This window comes from Grus americana, chromosome 2, assembly GCF_028858705.1.
Source record: "Grus americana isolate bGruAme1 chromosome 2, bGruAme1.mat, whole genome shotgun sequence".
Lineage (NCBI taxonomy): Eukaryota > Metazoa > Chordata > Aves > Gruiformes > Gruidae > Grus > Grus americana.
In genome coordinates this window covers 21,920,291-21,937,263 of record NC_072853.1, presented here as the reverse complement: position 1 = coordinate 21,937,263, position 16,973 = coordinate 21,920,291, and the positions used below count along the sequence as shown (strand labels likewise).

Here is a 16,973-nt window from a genome sequence, read left to right as displayed (position 1 = left end):
ACTCATGTACCACAGCTGATGACAGTATTTCTGCAGTCAGAATTTGACCTGAGCAGCTCCCCTTGTTCCCACGAGTGGGAAGGAGTACAAGCCATTTCCTCAAGCGATTTTGAGTCTGAACACTTCAGCTTCAACAGACTACATCTGGACACTTCTGCTGACTGTGCAATTTCTTGCATTTCATTTGGACCATGACTAGCCAGGCTGAAGGGTGCAATAATATCAAGATTCTGCTTTAATCCAAATAACAAGGAAATTCTGCATTAAGGCTCTTTTAGCTTGATTGCCAACAAGGAAATTCTGCATTAAGGTTCTTCTAGCTCGATTGGCTATTGCCTATAGGCATAAAACTGGAGTAATGTGGTAATAAATCAGCTCTTTCCATTTGTTATGTTTTCCTGCATTCAATGAAAATAGTAAGCAGAAGGTGTTCTGCTGTTTGGTCTTTCCGACATCTCTGAGCTGTTGCAAAAATAACTGTGGATTTTGTGGCTTCTTCATCAGATGCCCAAACTGACTCGCAAGAGCTAATTTCACATAAATTACTTAATAACAAAGAAGAACATGCAAATGCAATTTATTTTACGACCTATCAGAACTCAAAAAGAGTTGTAATCTTGAGAAACACCAATTAACATTTACAGGCTTGAGAAACTTGTTCCTGTGTGGTTATTCTAGTAAAAGTTTCAGAAGCACTTAAGGTAAGGTCATAAGGGGCAAAGATACTCACTGACCGGTTATGATCTGAAAGAAGCAGAACTGCAAGGCAGGGTTTATCAAATCAGGCATAGCATTGCATCAATTAGGCTATCTACAGTCTGGACCTGAGCTGTCCTGCATAAGCCAGCTAAAAAGTTGGCATTTTTAGTTGCACTCCTGTGCTCAATCAGCTTGAGAGTCTGTATACTATACCCACAGCTATGGACATGCCCTTCCTCTCACTAGGAGCAGACCTAACCCATGACTGACAGTAGGAGGTACCAACTTTATAAGTCCAAGCAAGCTTCTTGTAATCTGATCAAGTACATATTTTTATATGCATTTTTTAAAGGGAAAACCCTTTTAAAAAATGACTTTTTAGTAAGATGCTGCTCTCCAGTTCTGATGTGCACTAGAAAGTCTTATTTCCTTAGCTGTAACAGCACAGTTAAATGGGCAAAGGGACATGATCTCTAGTCTGTTGTACACTTAGAATGAAAGCCTTTTTAAGTGGGAGGCAGTGTAAGTCTTATATCGCTACATCACACTTTCTTAGCCTTGCTTACTCATAGGTGTTACTGGCCAAAGGAATGGGTGACAGACTTTCATGCAATACTTCAACTCTGGTATCACACTGTCACCCAGAAAATAGATTACGCTCAATGAAGATCAATCTTTCCCCTTATGAGGTCAGTGATGGAATAGGAAGGGATATCAATCTTCCTCTGACATGGGATGGGAGGAATATGCACCCACACACTGTACTTCATGCTAAGTGCTTGGAAAGAAACATGAAAAATTTCACAACTGTAAATAGCAGGAAGCTAGCATGAAAAGAATGAGAAATAATCTTGAAAAGATGAATAAACTGCATTAGAGTGAATATCTCAAATGCTTGAGAGCCTTCCCATATTTCAGAGTTTATACAGCTTTCACATTAGAGTGGTTTTAACCTCTTTAATCATAGAATCATAGAATCATAGAATGGTTTGGGTTGGAAGGGACCTCAAAGATCATCTAGTTCCAACCCCCCCTGCCAAGGGCAGGGACACCCTCTGCTAGACCACGTTGCCCAAAGCCCCATCCAACCTGGCCTTGAACACTTCCAGGGATGGGGCATCCACAACCTCTCTGGGCAACCTGTGCCAGTGCCTCACCACCCTCACAGTAAAGAATTTCTTTCTAACATCTAATCTAAATCAACCCTCCTTCAGCTTAAACCCATTACCCCTTGTCCTGTCACTACACTCCCTGATAAACAGTCCCTCACCAGCTTTCCTGTAGGCCCCTTCAGGTACTGGGAAGCCGCAATTAGATCTCCCCGGAGCCTTCTCTTCTCCAGGCTGAACAGCCCCAACTCTCTCAGCCTGTCCTCATAGGAGAGATGCTCCAGCCCTCTGATCAGCTTCGTGGCCCTCCTCTGGACTCGCTCCAAGAGCTCCATGTCTCTCCTGTACTGGGGCCCCCAGAGCTGGACACAGTATTCCAGGTGGGGTCTCACCAGAGCGGAGTAGAGGGGCAGGATCACCTCCCTTGACCTGCTGGTCACACTTCTTTTGATGCAGCCCAGAACACAGTTGGCTTTCTGGGCTGCAAGCACACACTGCCGGCTCATGTTGAGCTTCTCATCAATCAACACCCCCAAGTCCTTCTCCTCAGGGCTGCTTTCAATCCATTCCTCGCCCAGCCTATACTCATGCTTGGGATTGTGCCGACCCATGTGCAGGACCTTGCACTTGGCCTTGTTGAACTTCATGCGGTTCGCACTGGCCCACCTCTGCAGCCTGTCAAGGTCCCTCTGGATGGCATCCCTTCCCTCCAGCGTGTCGACCACACCACACAGCTTGGTGTCATAAGCAAACTTGCTGAGGGTGCACTCGATCCCACTGTCCGTGTCGCCGACAAAGATGTTGAACAGTGCCGGTCCCAGCACCAACCCCTGAGGAACACCACTTGTCACCGTTCTCCACTTGGACATTGAGCCGTTGACCACAACTCTTTGAGTGCGACCATCCAGCCAATTCCTTATCCACCAAGTGGTCCATCCATCGAATCCATGTCTCTCCAATTTAGAGACAAGGATGTCATGCGGGACAGTGTCAAATGCCTTGCACAAGTCCAGGTAGATGACGTCAGTTGCCCTCCCCTTATCCACCGACGCTGTAACCCCATCATAGAAGGCCACCAAGTTTGTCAGGCACGATTTGCCCTTAGTGAAGCCATGTTGGCTGTCACCAGTCACCTCCTTGTTTTCCATGTGCCTGAGCATAGTCTCCAGGAGGGTCTGCTCCATAATCTTGCCAGGCACAGTGGTGAGACTGACCGGCCTGTAGTTCCCTGGGTCTTCCTTTTTAGCCTTCTTAAAAATGGGGGTTATGTTCCCCCTCTTCCAGTCGGTGGGAACTTCGCCAGACTGCCAGGACTTCTCAAAGATGATGGCGAGTGGCCTGGCCACTTCATCCGCCAGTTCCCTCAAGACCCGCGGATGCATCTCATCAGGTCCCATGGACTTGTGCACCTTCAGGTTCCTTAGATATTCTCGAACCTGATCTTCTCCTACAGTGGGTGGTTCTGCATTCTCCCAGTCCCTGCCTTCTGTGACCTGGCAGTGTGGCTCAAGGAGTTGCCAGTGAAGACTGAGGCAAAGAAGTTGTTGAGTACCTCAGCCTTCTCCATATCCTGGGTAACCAGTTCACCCGTTTCATTCCAGAGGGGACCCACATTTTCCCTCGTCCTCCTCTTATTACTGACATACCTATAGAAGCTTTTCTTGTTGTCCTGGACATCCCTGGCCAGATTAATTTCCATCAGGACTTTGGCTTTCCTAACCGGCTCCCTGGCTGCTTGGACAGTTTCTCTGTATTCTTCCCAGGCTACCTGCCCTTGCTTCCACCCGCTGTAGGCTTCCTTTTTTTGTTTGACTTTGCCCAGGAGCTCCTTGTTCATCCACAGGGGCCTCTTGGTGGATTTGCTCAACTTCCTCTTTGTTGGGATGCATCGCTCCTGAGCTTGGAGCTCAGTTGAATCAAGTTGAATATCTTTCAGCAGTGTATTTGGGTTTTATTTATGTCATTCATACAATACTTAGAGAATTTCAGTTTTTTGTCTGGAACTCCTCGTTTTGTATTACCACTTTTAAGAACAGAGAGCCACTTTTACTGAAACTAACCTGAATTAATTTCTAATTGCCAGAATTTATACAGATCAGTCTCATTAAAAACTATAATTGTTGTACCTATCTTTGTGGTACACTAGCTACTTTTCAAAATTTCTTAATCAATCCTAGATTTCTGTTTCCTAAATAGCATACTTCTGTGCAAACAGAAATTAATTATGGAGAGATGTTATACGTTGCTGTTAACAAAGGCAAGCACTGATGATTCTGACTGCATGAACCCAGGAAGCTATAAAATTCAATTTGCACCACAGTAAGCATAAGTTGTACCAATTTCTTCTTTTTACACATCAAAGAAGCATACTGTTATCACATCAGTTATTATACTGGCACTGCAGACTATTCTTACAACACAATATTTTACAGTATTTACTATCAGCATAGAATTTTGTACTTGAATAGTGTGTTATAAAACACGACCTCCTATCTTAGCTCTTTTATGTTCATAGTCAGTGTTTCATCTTTAATCTGGGTATCTTAACTGTTGTTACAGCTTCTTGTAGTTAATGTTGACGCCACACCTGTGAATGTACAAATAACCGTACATTGACAGATATAATCCACATTACCAGCAGCACTGTCATCTAGTGGAGGAATCTAGTATAGCACTGTACCAAAAGATGTGCTAGTAAAAAATGTTCTGGTAGATTCTTTTATAAACTTGAATTACTGCTAAGTCTTACTGGAAGTCATAATCAATACATATTCCACATAAACATATCCATTTCTATTAGCATCATGATATCATGCTGGTTTTGATTGCACTTTTGTCATAGAATAGTTTGGGTTGGCAGGGACCTTTAAAGGTCCAACTCCCCTGCAATAAGCAGGGACATCTTCAACTAAATCAGGTTGCTCAGAGCCCCATCCAACCTGACCTTGAATGTTTGCAGGGAGGGGGCATCTACCACCTCTCTGGGCAAACTGTTCCAGTGTTTCATCACCCTCGTTGTAAAAAAAAAAAATGTCTTCCTTATATCTAGTCTGAATCTACCCTCTTTTAGTTTAAAACCATTACTCTTTGTCCTATTGCAACAGGCTCTGCTAAAAAGTTTGTCCCCATCTTTCTTATAAGCCCCCTTTAAGTATTGAAAGGCTGCTCTAAGGTCTCCCCAGAGCCTTCTCTTCTCCAGCCTGAACAACCCCAACTCTCTCAGCCTTTCCTCATAGGAGAGATACTCCATCCCTCTGATTATTTTTGTGGCCCTCTTCTGGACTCGCTCCAACAGGTCCATGTCTTTCCTCTGCTGAGGACCACAGAGCTAGATGCAGTACTCCAGGTGGGGTCTCACAAGAGCAGAGCAGAGGGGGAGAATCACCTCCCTTGACCTGCTGGTCATGCTTCTTTTGATGCAGCCCAAGACACAGTTGGCTTTCTGGGCTGCAAGCGCACATTGCCGGGTCATGTCAAACTCTCATACTCTTTTGATACATTTTGATATTAATAATCTGCACCTCCAGTGCAAGCATTATCTAAAGTCAAGAAATAAGGAAACTGAGGTCTGTATCCAATTCATGTTAGGTCAGATGAACACAAGCTGAGATGTAAAAAGATGAAGACAGATATTCCATAAAGTTTTAGGCCCTCCAAATCATGGGCCTCTGTCCTGCTCCTTCCACCCATATAATGTCTCCTCACAGTGCTTTGGTTCCACAGGCTGCTCTGGATGAACTTACAGATGAGGAGGCAAAACATCCTGAATTCCTACAGCCTTCCGGTTGCTTCTAGCCTGGCCAACAGATGGTCAAGGGGGTCAGGCTCCCTTGGCTGACCAGAATTATTTATGAACCCTGCAGTGCATGACCTGAGAAACCCTTCCCTGGAGGGAATTGAGGCTTTCAGACACTGCCATCATCACCACAATTTCTAAGTGCTCAGTGAATAGGAGTCCTGGTCCTGTCATGGCACTGTCTGTAAAAACATGGTGTGGTCTCCGTTGTAGAATTTCTCATCTAAATAGCTGGCTTGCAGACTGTAACTCAAGGGAGGGTGATAGCAGAGCATGTGTAATCTTGTACTGGTCACATCATTTTTAATGCAATAATGCTGTTCTGGCCATCACTTTGACCTTTGAGGTACAGTATGAAGGAGAAAAAAGTTTGTGCTGGGGAGAAGAGAAAGTCTCAATCCCGGTTGCTGTTCTTCCACACTGCTTAGCTCCCCTGGGCCCCACAACACACACACACAGTTTAGACATCGCACTCCAAGAAATTCACTCATGTTGTGAGGGTTGTGGTACCCATGACAGGTAGGACACTGATACTATGTTTGGTTTTCTGTGACCCTTCCTCCAATGCCATTGCCCAAGCACAAAAGAATTAGGACTTTTACCTTCTCTTCGTGCATTACTTATCACCCTTGCTGCAGATTTACTCATTACATGGACTACAAAAAGGGGGCAGTTTACAGCATTTGCTATGGTAATTGCTCTCTGTGTAGCTTCAGCTTCCACTTCTTCAGGACGACACAGTTCATGCCCCTCAGGGCCAGTTATTCCCATTGCCAGCATCTTCTTTGCACCCTGAACACCACACAAAAACATGTAAGAGTCAGTTAAAGTTCAACCATGGTGTCATGATCATGCTGCCCACCAAATGAATCCTAAACCAGCCACTGCAGCTAGTTTGAGGGGGAAAAAAAACCCAAACCCAAGGCAGTAAGGCAGTTATGATTTTTTTTTCAAGAGAAGCTATTGTTGTGTTATCTGAAATCCAATGTATCTCTCAATAAACACAAGTCTCAGAATACCTAAGTGACTTCAGAGAACACTCTCCGCTGGCTTGCGGGGATAAACCGCCACTTTTGAAAATCCTATCTCTCTCAATATGTACTCTTAAACGATCGCAGTCAGTAACTGAGATGACAGTACCTAACCCCTCATTGGAAAAAAAAATGGAAGGATCCTTACTAAGCATAAAGATACACATCCAGAGCCTCTGAAGGAGGCTCCAAGGTTTTAAGAGGTGTAAGATTTTGTCCCTACTATAATTCCAGGAATTTATACTTTGCTGATTTGAGATTATTTAGCAATCAATTAATTTCCATTATGGGACCTGGGGCAGAGTCAAAGCACTATTGACTAGAACAGCTGAAGAAACTCAAAGACATCAGTGCAGTTATGCTCCCAGAGCCTCCACACAGCACTAAGATGGCAGTAGCAAGTGTGAAGTGAAGCTAACTATGCACAGAGGGACCTTGAGACTTTGTGCCCAGTTAGTGAAGCCTTCTCTGTACTTCTGGATCCATTCCTTTTAGATGAGCCGACTATGTTTGGAGAGACCCACAGTAATGCATCACACACCTGATGTCTAAATACTTGACCAAGTGTTCCCCCTTTGACTTCGTCGATGGTCAGGCTCTGACTGGTGCTTTCTTTGTCAGTCAAGTATACATATTACATTGCAAGTATATACATTATACAGCAAGTATAACTCTCGTTATAACAGGATCATTTGCCTCCAGACAACCCTGAACCCAGGACTCTAGGTTACAATTTCTTAGCCCACCACAAGCATCCTTTAGGATCTGGGACAAGATGTTTGTCTTCAGTTCCCTGGAGGTAAAATAGGGTAGAAAAGCCATTCCCTATGATACAATGATGGTACTAATATATCTATTGAAGTGCTTAGATAACAGGATCATTTATATTCCTGACTTTGATGGACAAAATGTCAAATGCCTACCTGTGCAACTAGCTCCCCATTCTCTGCGTGGACTTGAGCAACTGCTCCAAGGTCCTTACAGCAGGAAAAGGCTGCATATAACTCCTCATCATTGACCATGTATAGATCTTTATAAGCCATAAACATCTTGAAAGAGTTGACACCTTTGCTTTGAACGAGACTTTTCATTTCTTCCTTTACCTGAAAGACCGTCAGCAATTTTCAAAAAACAGCAATATTATTTTTTACCTGTTAATAATTTTGTATAAAGAAATTGTAAGTATGAAGGGTGAGCTTTTACTCAGTCAAACATATGTTCAGTCCAAACCGCCCAAGTCACATATTTAAAGACTGACTTATACTATTCTTCTTTTATCAAATTGATTCTCAAAATATATAAACTAGTACCACTGCAGATATTGGAGGCACAAGATAACTGCAGGAAGGGAATGCTTTTTACAAAAGATAGTGAAGTAGAATTTTATTCCAAATAAACCTCCTGATATTGAAAACACACTGCCCAATATTACGATCAATGTATCCAACTTATAGAGTATGGAGATTTGTGCAAAACTGATTTTCAAAATTGGATTGTAATAGGCTTCCACTTCTGGCAAATAACAGAGTGACAGAAAAGATCTTATCTTCTAGAGCTTTGTCCTGACTCTAAACAACACACAGCCTTTTGGAAATATTTTGTTGTCAGGCAAAATGGCTCTAAAACTCTAGATGCAAGCCTGCTTCTTTTCTTATATGCACTGCTTGATAGGATTCCGTGCTTCTGCTAGAGTCTCTGAAGCCCAGCAAAATATTACATCCTAAAGAAAGAAGATGCAGATTTTAGCCCAAAGATTTCTTGTGCAGCTGGTTAGCTAGAACTATCCACTACCTAACGTTGACTCTTCCTTCCCAGTAAAAGGATGGTGATAGTAATTGACATGTATCTGTGATGCTATTACAATTTCCATGGGACAAATTCCTTTCAAAATGTAAAACATTATTTTTCATCTTCTCTCTATTAGTCTGGTTGTATCTGCCCAAGAAAGGTGAGACACTGATATAAAACTCAAGGAAATTTTCTGAAAGTATACAAAGGAGGGATGGGAACGTATCTTGAATGGGAATTATCACACAAATAAATACCTGACATGAGGCCCTGCTCTGGCACAAATATAGAGGCATGTCTTATTTATTTTCTTCTTGACCAATTACTATGACTAAGGGAAGGCATTGCAAACAATGTACGTTTATAATAAATAATTTAAATCCTGAGGAGATGATAGCAAATTAGAAGGGCATGAAATATCAAAGTCATCTTTACTCAGGTCTTTTACAGCTACAAAACATCAGATCTTTCTAGTTCTTTCGATCTTGGCTTTTAAAAACAGTTAAGTTCTTAACATAAACCATGACATTTCATTGATTTACACCTCCCTATTTTTACTGGATTTTTCAGTACAATTCCATTGTTCTCTACTAAGGCTGTTTCAAATACACATTCCTCAAACTTCACTGGTGAATTTATTTCAAGTCTTTGCTTTGAGTTAGAAGTTGAGGTCAGTCTATTTAGTGCTCAGTGCACACAATACCAAAGATGAGGCGTTTGCAGAGTGAAGGCTTTGCTTTATATATTTTGAAAGTTAAAAATTAGAGGAAGTACTCATATTTCATATTTAAAAATGGAATTTACTTAATATATCTATGTACTCATGCAAGTTCTCTGAGGATCTAAAGTGGTTTTGTAAAACATGGGTCAGGTTCAAATAAATGTCAGGCACCTGAAAAGTTAATTTATTCAGTAAAGCTTTCAGGTTATCAGCCAACATTCATGCAATAAGGATGATTCTCCCATATGTAAATTCCAAAAGGGCTTTTTAGATAATCTCACATTTAAGTAATTATTGGCTCCAGTCCTGCTTTAAGGAGATAATACTGCAGTTACTCAGGAATACAACTCTTCCTTTACAAATAAAATACAGTACCATATTTTTCATTTATATTCTTACTTAAAAACAAAACAAAACAAAAGCAAACAACACCAAGACTCAACAGGAGCATAGATTATAAAGTGTTCAAGTAACAAAAGGCAAAATTTATGCAAACACTACTTGCCCCCTCTGGTCTGCCAGGTCTTGGTCTTGCACAACTACTTCCTTTAACTTTATGCAGTATTCTCCAAAGATGTAGGCTATCTGCAGACTTTCTTTATTCTTTCAAATACATGTACTTTTAGAAGGATGTGGACTACTTCAAATGTAGTTTTTACACTCAAAAATATACTATTACATTGCCAGCAAGCTATATTTAGCATGTAAGGACTAATTCAAAGCAGGTGCAGTACCAATTCACAGAATTGAAAATCAGCTATTGTGTCTACCTTGTTGCTCCACCACGTAACTGCCACATGCAGTGCGTAATCACAGCAGACTTTAGGGTCTGCCCAGCTTTTCCATGTATCAAAGGCTTCAATTAGAGAACAGCCTTTCTGAGGAATGGCAAAGTCGATGATCATGGTGGTTCCTCCTGCTATAGCAGCCTGAAAGCAAGAAAGTTAATATTTAGCAATCATCAGAGAGAATGCAAATTTCCTCCCACTCCTCTGATTCCCTGTGCAACAATTAATCTTGATGATACACTGAAAAGCCAAAAGCCACTGAACAGTTTCCCTCAGTAAAGTCTGAACTTGTAAAATGATTGTGGAGATTAATTTCAGCTCCTTTGAGAAGGATGGTCTCAAACAGGTATTCAGGAGAATCATGGGGAAATTCTCAGAATGAAGGAGTTTTTGCACATGAACAAAATCTTAACAAAGATTTGGAGATGAGTCTGGAGCATTCATGCATCAGTGAGTTTCCTTAAGTGGGTGGGATCACCAAAAAAGAAGAGCACCAGAAGATCATAGCCAACTTGAGAAATGCTTCCTCAGAGTCTATGTAGTTGAAAAAAACAGCCTGTGTGGCAGGAAAGTATTAAGGGACAGATACACAATGAAAAAAAGCAGATTCAGTTTGAAAATCCAGTATCTCTTGTCCGACACCAAAAGGGTTTTTAAAGTGGTTTAAAATTATTTTTGTTACTGATAGGGTATCATTAAGTATACTTACAGGTAAATAAACAAAAATCTTATTTTATGTATGGAATGAGGATCAAAAATTGCTTTTTAACCAATAATTTTCACTCTCCTTTATGGACAATTGAATTACTATTTTTTTTTTTTATCCTTTGAAGGATTTTTGTTAGTCACTGCCAGAAATTACATCCTCGACTAACAGAAATTGATTCAATATAGAAATTCCTTTGCTGTAATTGTTGTAGTTTTCCAGATGAGCCAGAGAAATCCTGCTTTAAACAACATCCCTTTGCACAACAGGTACAACCAATTCAGATAAAAATATACACAGTGCAAATTCATGCTATATTGCTCTTCATATTTCTAGATGAATCAGTCCCTTCACTTAGCAATTCAGAAGCAAAATTGCAAATAAGTCAGTATATTTTGCAAAATAAGAAATTTAGAGTGACGTAAACATTTGTGAATCTGTGATGAATTCAGCAAAACATTTTCTCCAAGAGAAGTTGTTCAAACTGTCCAATTTTTGTCAACAAGACAGATTGACTTCTTATTTCTTCAGCAGGATTTAGAATTAATTTATAGACATCAAGAAAAAAAAAAATAATAGGTTCCACAACTCCACTCAAAGTCTTTTTTCCCCTAATATTGTTTTCCCCTCTCTGTGTAAAGAGAGGTATTCTGTACCTTTATTTATTCAACTTAATGGGTAAATGTTAGCTAATCATTGCAGCATATGTTGCAATAGTTGGAACAAAACTTTGTCTCCCTGATTCTCTTGCCAAAATATTTGTCAGATGATGAGCTTGAGTAAATAGGTCTGAACACTTTTCACACTTTGACCTGGGTTGAGAAGGTCCACAATATCTAACTTTTTGACATCTGATCACAAGGCTGGATCTAGAGACTTCTTTTAGGCACCAAAGTGACTATCTGGCCATCCTGTTTTGTGAACACAGTCTCTGTTTTGCAGCTTCCCTGTCCAGTGCTTCAAAAAGTTATTAAAAACCCCCCTCAAAACATAAAAAAAAATTACTTTTTTTTGCAAGTTAGCACACAATTTATCTCCCCTGCTTTGTGACTTCACAGTGTAGGCACCTACATCTGAGTTAGTCTGCATCTTTGGCTCTCTTTAAAGTCAATGGAGGCACTAAGAATGGATCACTTACACCATAAGAAGGCATCTTAAGAGAAAGCCACAGTCATTGCTGTTTCTTTTATATGTTTTCTCCTGTTAATCAAAATTATCTTCTGGCTTCAAGTCACATCTGTTTAATGTCTCTTGTGATGTCAAATCTTTAAATACATTGTTGATAGTTTACAAAAATGGTCTTCACAGAGAAATAAAGGATTGTTGCAGAAAATGACAAAACATTAATATATATATATATGTATACTGTAAATCATGTAAACTAAGTATTCCAGAAATCAAATTCTGCACTTCATTCAGCCAGGAAACATACTTTGTGATGTCTGTAGACAAGCAGAACAGACATTGTGCACTTGATTTTTTTTTTCTCTCCATTTATCACAAAAAGCAGTGTGAAAACCAAAAACTGCTTGTGGAAGTCATTTCAGTAACTACGATTAGTTATTGAAATGACAAAGACACACGAAAAAGACAGCATTGTTAGGCCCATATAATAATAGAGTCCCTCATTTCTACCGGAACGCTGTGGAAAAGACTTCGTTTGGGGAAAAAAATTCCCACGACCAAATTTATAATTCCTTTCTGTCTATCAGTTCTGAGGTGGAAATTCAATGCTGCAGCTTTCCTTTTATATCTTATCTTACGTTTGACTTGGAGAGACAAGATATATTTGATATAGCAGCCATTTTGCTATGGCAGGAAAGATCTGCTGTGATGGACAAAATAATTATTTGTCAAAGTTTTGCAGAATAATTATAGTCTATTATTATCAGCCACTACAGAATCAGAGAATCACAGATTATCTCAAGTTGGAGTCCAACTCCCTGCTCCTCGCAGGAGGAAACCATATGATTAAGAGCATCATCCAGACGCTCCTTGAACTCTGACAGGCAATAACTTCTGTGCTCATTGAGAAGAACAATTCTAGTGCTTAAAACTATCCAGTGTAAAATATTTTCATTCCAAATAACAGCAGGAACACCAGCAAATCTATCTTGAGTTGGAATAAATAGTTATTGAAAGAAATATACCAGTAATTTAAGGATAGCATACAGGTCATTTGTAATCCTCCCTTCAGTACTCTGGGCTTAACATTAAAAAAAGCCAAATCTTTGTTAGAGTATGGAAATGTACAATTACACCACTCAATCTAACTTGCACTCTCATGACATGATGGGACAAAGAAGAAATGAATTTTCCTGTTAAAGAATAGGGTCAATCTAAGCAGGACTACAAACTTTTAAGATTCTCAATAGTTGTGTGGTTACTGCACCACACCGTTTGTTAAAACGAGTTGAATTTAACTTATTTCAACTATTTCAAAGAAGTAAATTAGTATTTTGCACATGAGAAAAAAATGCACCATCGCTTTCTGATTTTTAGCAAACCCCAATTCTGCCGTGAGCAGGGCAGGATATAACAGGGTCCCTGAGGATGCTGGCTAACAGACAAGGCAAGTAGGGCAATGTGATCCCTTCTGTGGGCAAAGCATTTCAGCCTGCACAGCAAAGCTCTTAGAAAAGTACCTTACAAATTTTAGGGAGCGCTGTATGAGTATTTTTACTCTATGGAGATGATGCATAATACTGTTAACACTAGTAATTGATACACTGCTAATACAGGGAATGTAATGAGATCAGTGAAAAAGCTGAAAAAACCCCACTCCAAGTGTAAAACTGGGAGAAATTAGATACTTTTAGAAACTGTTTGAAATGGACTTTCACTGAGAGACACAGACAGAAGTGAGTGACAGAAGAAAAGCGTGCATTCCCCCATGCTAACAGAGGAGAAACATCAGATTACCAGAGAAGCGCTCCCAACGCACTGGGCAGTTAAACTGTTGCTTTAGTTAACCTTTGGTCGGAGAGGTATGAAGCTTGTTGCACGTAGCAATGCAAGTTGTAGTCTGCATGGCGACAATCAGGGTAAAAGACTGCGCTTCACACCTGCCACCCGCAGCCAGACAAGTGTCAGAAAGAACCCAGGTAACATACTGGTCGAAGGTCGACCTCGGAGTACCCCAACCACTTATTACAGTGTCTCAGCCAAGGCACAGTAACAATTACCTGTGCTTGATTCACACTCTACTCTCTCTTTTAGAAGAAACACTGAACAACCAGCAGATATCCTTTTCTAAGAAAGCTCAGACAGACACACAGGCATGCGTATGTGCACCCACCTTTGTTCCTGTATAGAAGTCATCTTTTGACCTGCTACCCATAAAAGGGAACTGCATGTGCGTATGAGTATCGATGCCCCCAGGGATCACCAGCTTGTTGGTCGCATCCAGCACGATGAGTCCCGTGGGTGGCTCAGGGTTGAGGTTCGGTCCCACCTGCTGCACCACTCCATCTTCCACATACACATCAGCTGCCACAGAGCAGTCATCGTTCACAACTTTTCCCCCCTTGATCAACAGTCTCTGCTGAGCCAGGTTTTGGGGCGGCATGGGAGCCTAGGTGAAAGTGAAGCCTCTGCTCAGAAAGTTGCTCTTGCCTGAGGGTATTTCACTGCCCACCCTTCTCCCAGAGCAGCCAGTTATCTCCAAATGGCCCCAAACACACACCACACATTGCTATTTAAACAGGCTGCCCTTGGCAGCTCCACCTACCACCTCCAGCGAAGCACCACTGCCCAGCCAGCACAACAGGCTGGTGGCAGAGGGCTGGCTTCAGGCCCTTCCTGCTTTAGCTCTCTTTGCATGGAGAAAGGGGGGGTCAGGCTTTCAGGAAAGTCTGGCTGGGTTCTCATGGCGCTCGCTCCAGCCTGCCCTGTACACACTGGGGTTTGAAACACACTGGGCTGTTTTGAAAATGTGGCCATTTATCAGCTTGTGGTGCCCAAAGGTGACCCAAGCAATTCACAGTGGGGTTTGAAGAAACCAAGGGTGACCCAAGCTCTCCACAGAGGTGGCTGGGGAGCCCAAAGATGACCTGTGGGTCCTGCCCACGCAGAGGGACAGGGAGAGTGCAGGGCAGTCCACGCGTCCCGCCCATCTCAGCTGAGCCCCCACAGGCTGATACGGCAGAGGACCCTCCGCTGCCATGGGCCTGAGCCGCCGCTGGAGGACACCGGCCGTCAGGAACTGCTCCCCAGCCGTTTCTCGTATGATGACTTGAGACGCACAACGCTCAGGACCCAAACACAGCTCTCCCCACCCGCCAATGCCACTACTTGGACATCACACCGGGCTGAAGGGACAAGCCCCTCGGGGCGTTCCCGAGGCTGCCGAGGCCTCTCCTCACCCTCTCTGCAGCAGGCTCAAGCGCCAGGGGCGTGTGGCCGCTGTCGAAGGACCAGGTGAAAATCACTTTCCGGTAGCTGTTGCTTTGCGCCATCTGCGCCCCCACTGCCCCCGCCCGGCCGCTCCCCGCTGCCCCCTGCGCCGTTGCCCGCACAACCGCCGCAGCCCCCCCACCCCCCGCCCCGGCCCCGGCCCCGGCCCGCGGAGGCAGCAACCGCCGGCCCCGCCGCGCTGTGCCCGACCCCTCGCGCCTCCCCCGCCCGGGAGGGGCCCCCAGCCGAGTCCCGGCGCGGCGGGGCCCGCCCGGCAAGGATCCAGGGGAAGGGGCAAGTCGGGGCCTCTGCCGTGGGTTTCGTACGGGGCTGGCGTGACCCGGGCTGGGAGGGGCGGCTTTGCGTTTCAGAATATGGACCAGAATATGGGAAAGTAAAATTAAGACAGCTAGAAAATGAGCTAAAACTAGGAGCAGAAGAAGAGGAAAGACCTGTTGTACACCATCCCAGAGGCACCTGCTCTATGGACTTTTCCCTCTTCCCTCCTCCGGTAACCCAGCTTTGCACACTCAAGCGTGTCCCTGAATCTGCTGAGCACCAGCATCTTCATCCCCTCCACCTCTTCTACTTCAGCGATGATGGCTTCAGAAGGCAGAATGTTGTCTCTGAGGGCCATGAGAGTGTGCGCACATGCTACCAAAAAGACACTTAGATAAATAACGCTGGATTTGGAAAATGCTCATCTTCCCATCAGCCTTTGTTCCTCTTGTCCCAGTGTGTAGGAGAGCAGTACCAGATGTTTGCTTTTGTATCTGCTCATCCCAAATTGTCTCATCTGATGCCTTACCTTTGTGCTGCGGGACAGAGACCCACCAGGATACATCGCACCACACAGCAGCAGAAAAAGTCAAAACTCATTTGGAAAAGCAGGGCAGAGAATGGGAACAACAGAAGGTGCAATGCCCCAAGGCTCCCAGGGCAGCTGCGTGGTGCTGAACAGGCAGGAAAGGGTAAGCTGCACCTACCATGTCTGCTGCCTTTAAAGCTGGTAAAAAGACAAGGGTTAAGGTACTGTGATGGGAATTCAGGTGGGAACTCTGGCTCACTAATTACAATGGTATTGATGAGCCAGGAACAGCTGAGTTTCAGGAATATGATTATTCAGATGAAGAGCAGGGAAAGAAAGATGCAGGAGGGAAGTCAACTGATGGTCCTCTTAAGATAGGAATTGTGAACATTAAAACGTGAGGATGGAAGAGGTCTAGGGCACTGAAGTTGGGTAACAGGGCTATACTGTGAATCTCTGCTGCTGCTGAGGCTGTGAACCCATCTCACACCATGCAGATGGGCACCTGAATGGCTGGACTGCAGGGGGTCTGAGATGGCTGTGTCTCAGGTACAAAGGTTCTGCTTTGTATGAATAAGTGACATTTGTTACGCGAGGAGAGGGAATGGCAAAGACAGAGGTTCATTTGATTGTGTGCAGTCACGCGGGGTGCAGCAGTCAAGTTCCTGTGCCTGCCCCAATGGTATTTAATGACTTCAAGTGGAACAACATCAACAAATTATTAAGTACTTATTGGCTAAGACACTTCATCCAGCATCTCCCAGCTCGGTATCAAAACTGCCAACCTAAAATAGTCACTTTCTTACTATTTCTCCCTCGCTAATGAATATTTAGTTATTTCTACTGAGTTTCTACGTGACAGACCTAGATAATCACCTCCAAGTATATTCTTGGACTAGTGGCAGTGGTAAACTGTTCCTGCTGAAATCCTTCCCTAAAACCGGGGAGAGTGAGATTTGAAGGCAGGCCTGCCACATCACAGCAGACTATGGTAAACATCAGGATATTCAGTTCCCTTTTTTTGTGTGTATTGTGCAGGAAAAAGCTGACATTTGATATTTCACACCTTTGACACCTAAATGCATGAAGAGTAGCATGACTCAAAATCCTATTTACTTCTGTTTCTGAACAG

At 43.0% G+C, this 16,973-nt stretch overlaps 1 protein-coding gene across 3 annotated transcripts in view; it reads right to left on the bottom strand.

The window, feature by feature from the left end:
- DPYS (dihydropyrimidinase) overlaps window positions 1-14,323 on the bottom strand; it is a 36,846-nt gene extending 22,523 nt beyond the window's left edge. Inside the window, exons 1-4 of one of the 3 annotated variants that reach the window (XM_054818509.1) lie at window positions 13,937-14,323; window positions 9,915-10,073; window positions 7,559-7,738; window positions 6,207-6,396 (exon numbers count right to left, since the gene is read on the bottom strand). In XM_054818509.1, coding sequence (XP_054674484.1) covers window positions 6,207-6,396; window positions 7,559-7,738; window positions 9,915-10,073; window positions 13,937-14,206 — 799 coding nt within the window. In that variant the 5' untranslated portion in view covers window positions 14,207-14,323. The remainder of the gene's footprint in view (window positions 1-6,206; window positions 6,397-7,558; window positions 7,739-9,914; window positions 10,074-13,936) is intronic. The other 2 variants (XM_054818511.1, XM_054818510.1) reach the window with 2 other exon arrangements.
- Between the last annotated feature and the right edge of the window lie 2,650 nt (window positions 14,324-16,973).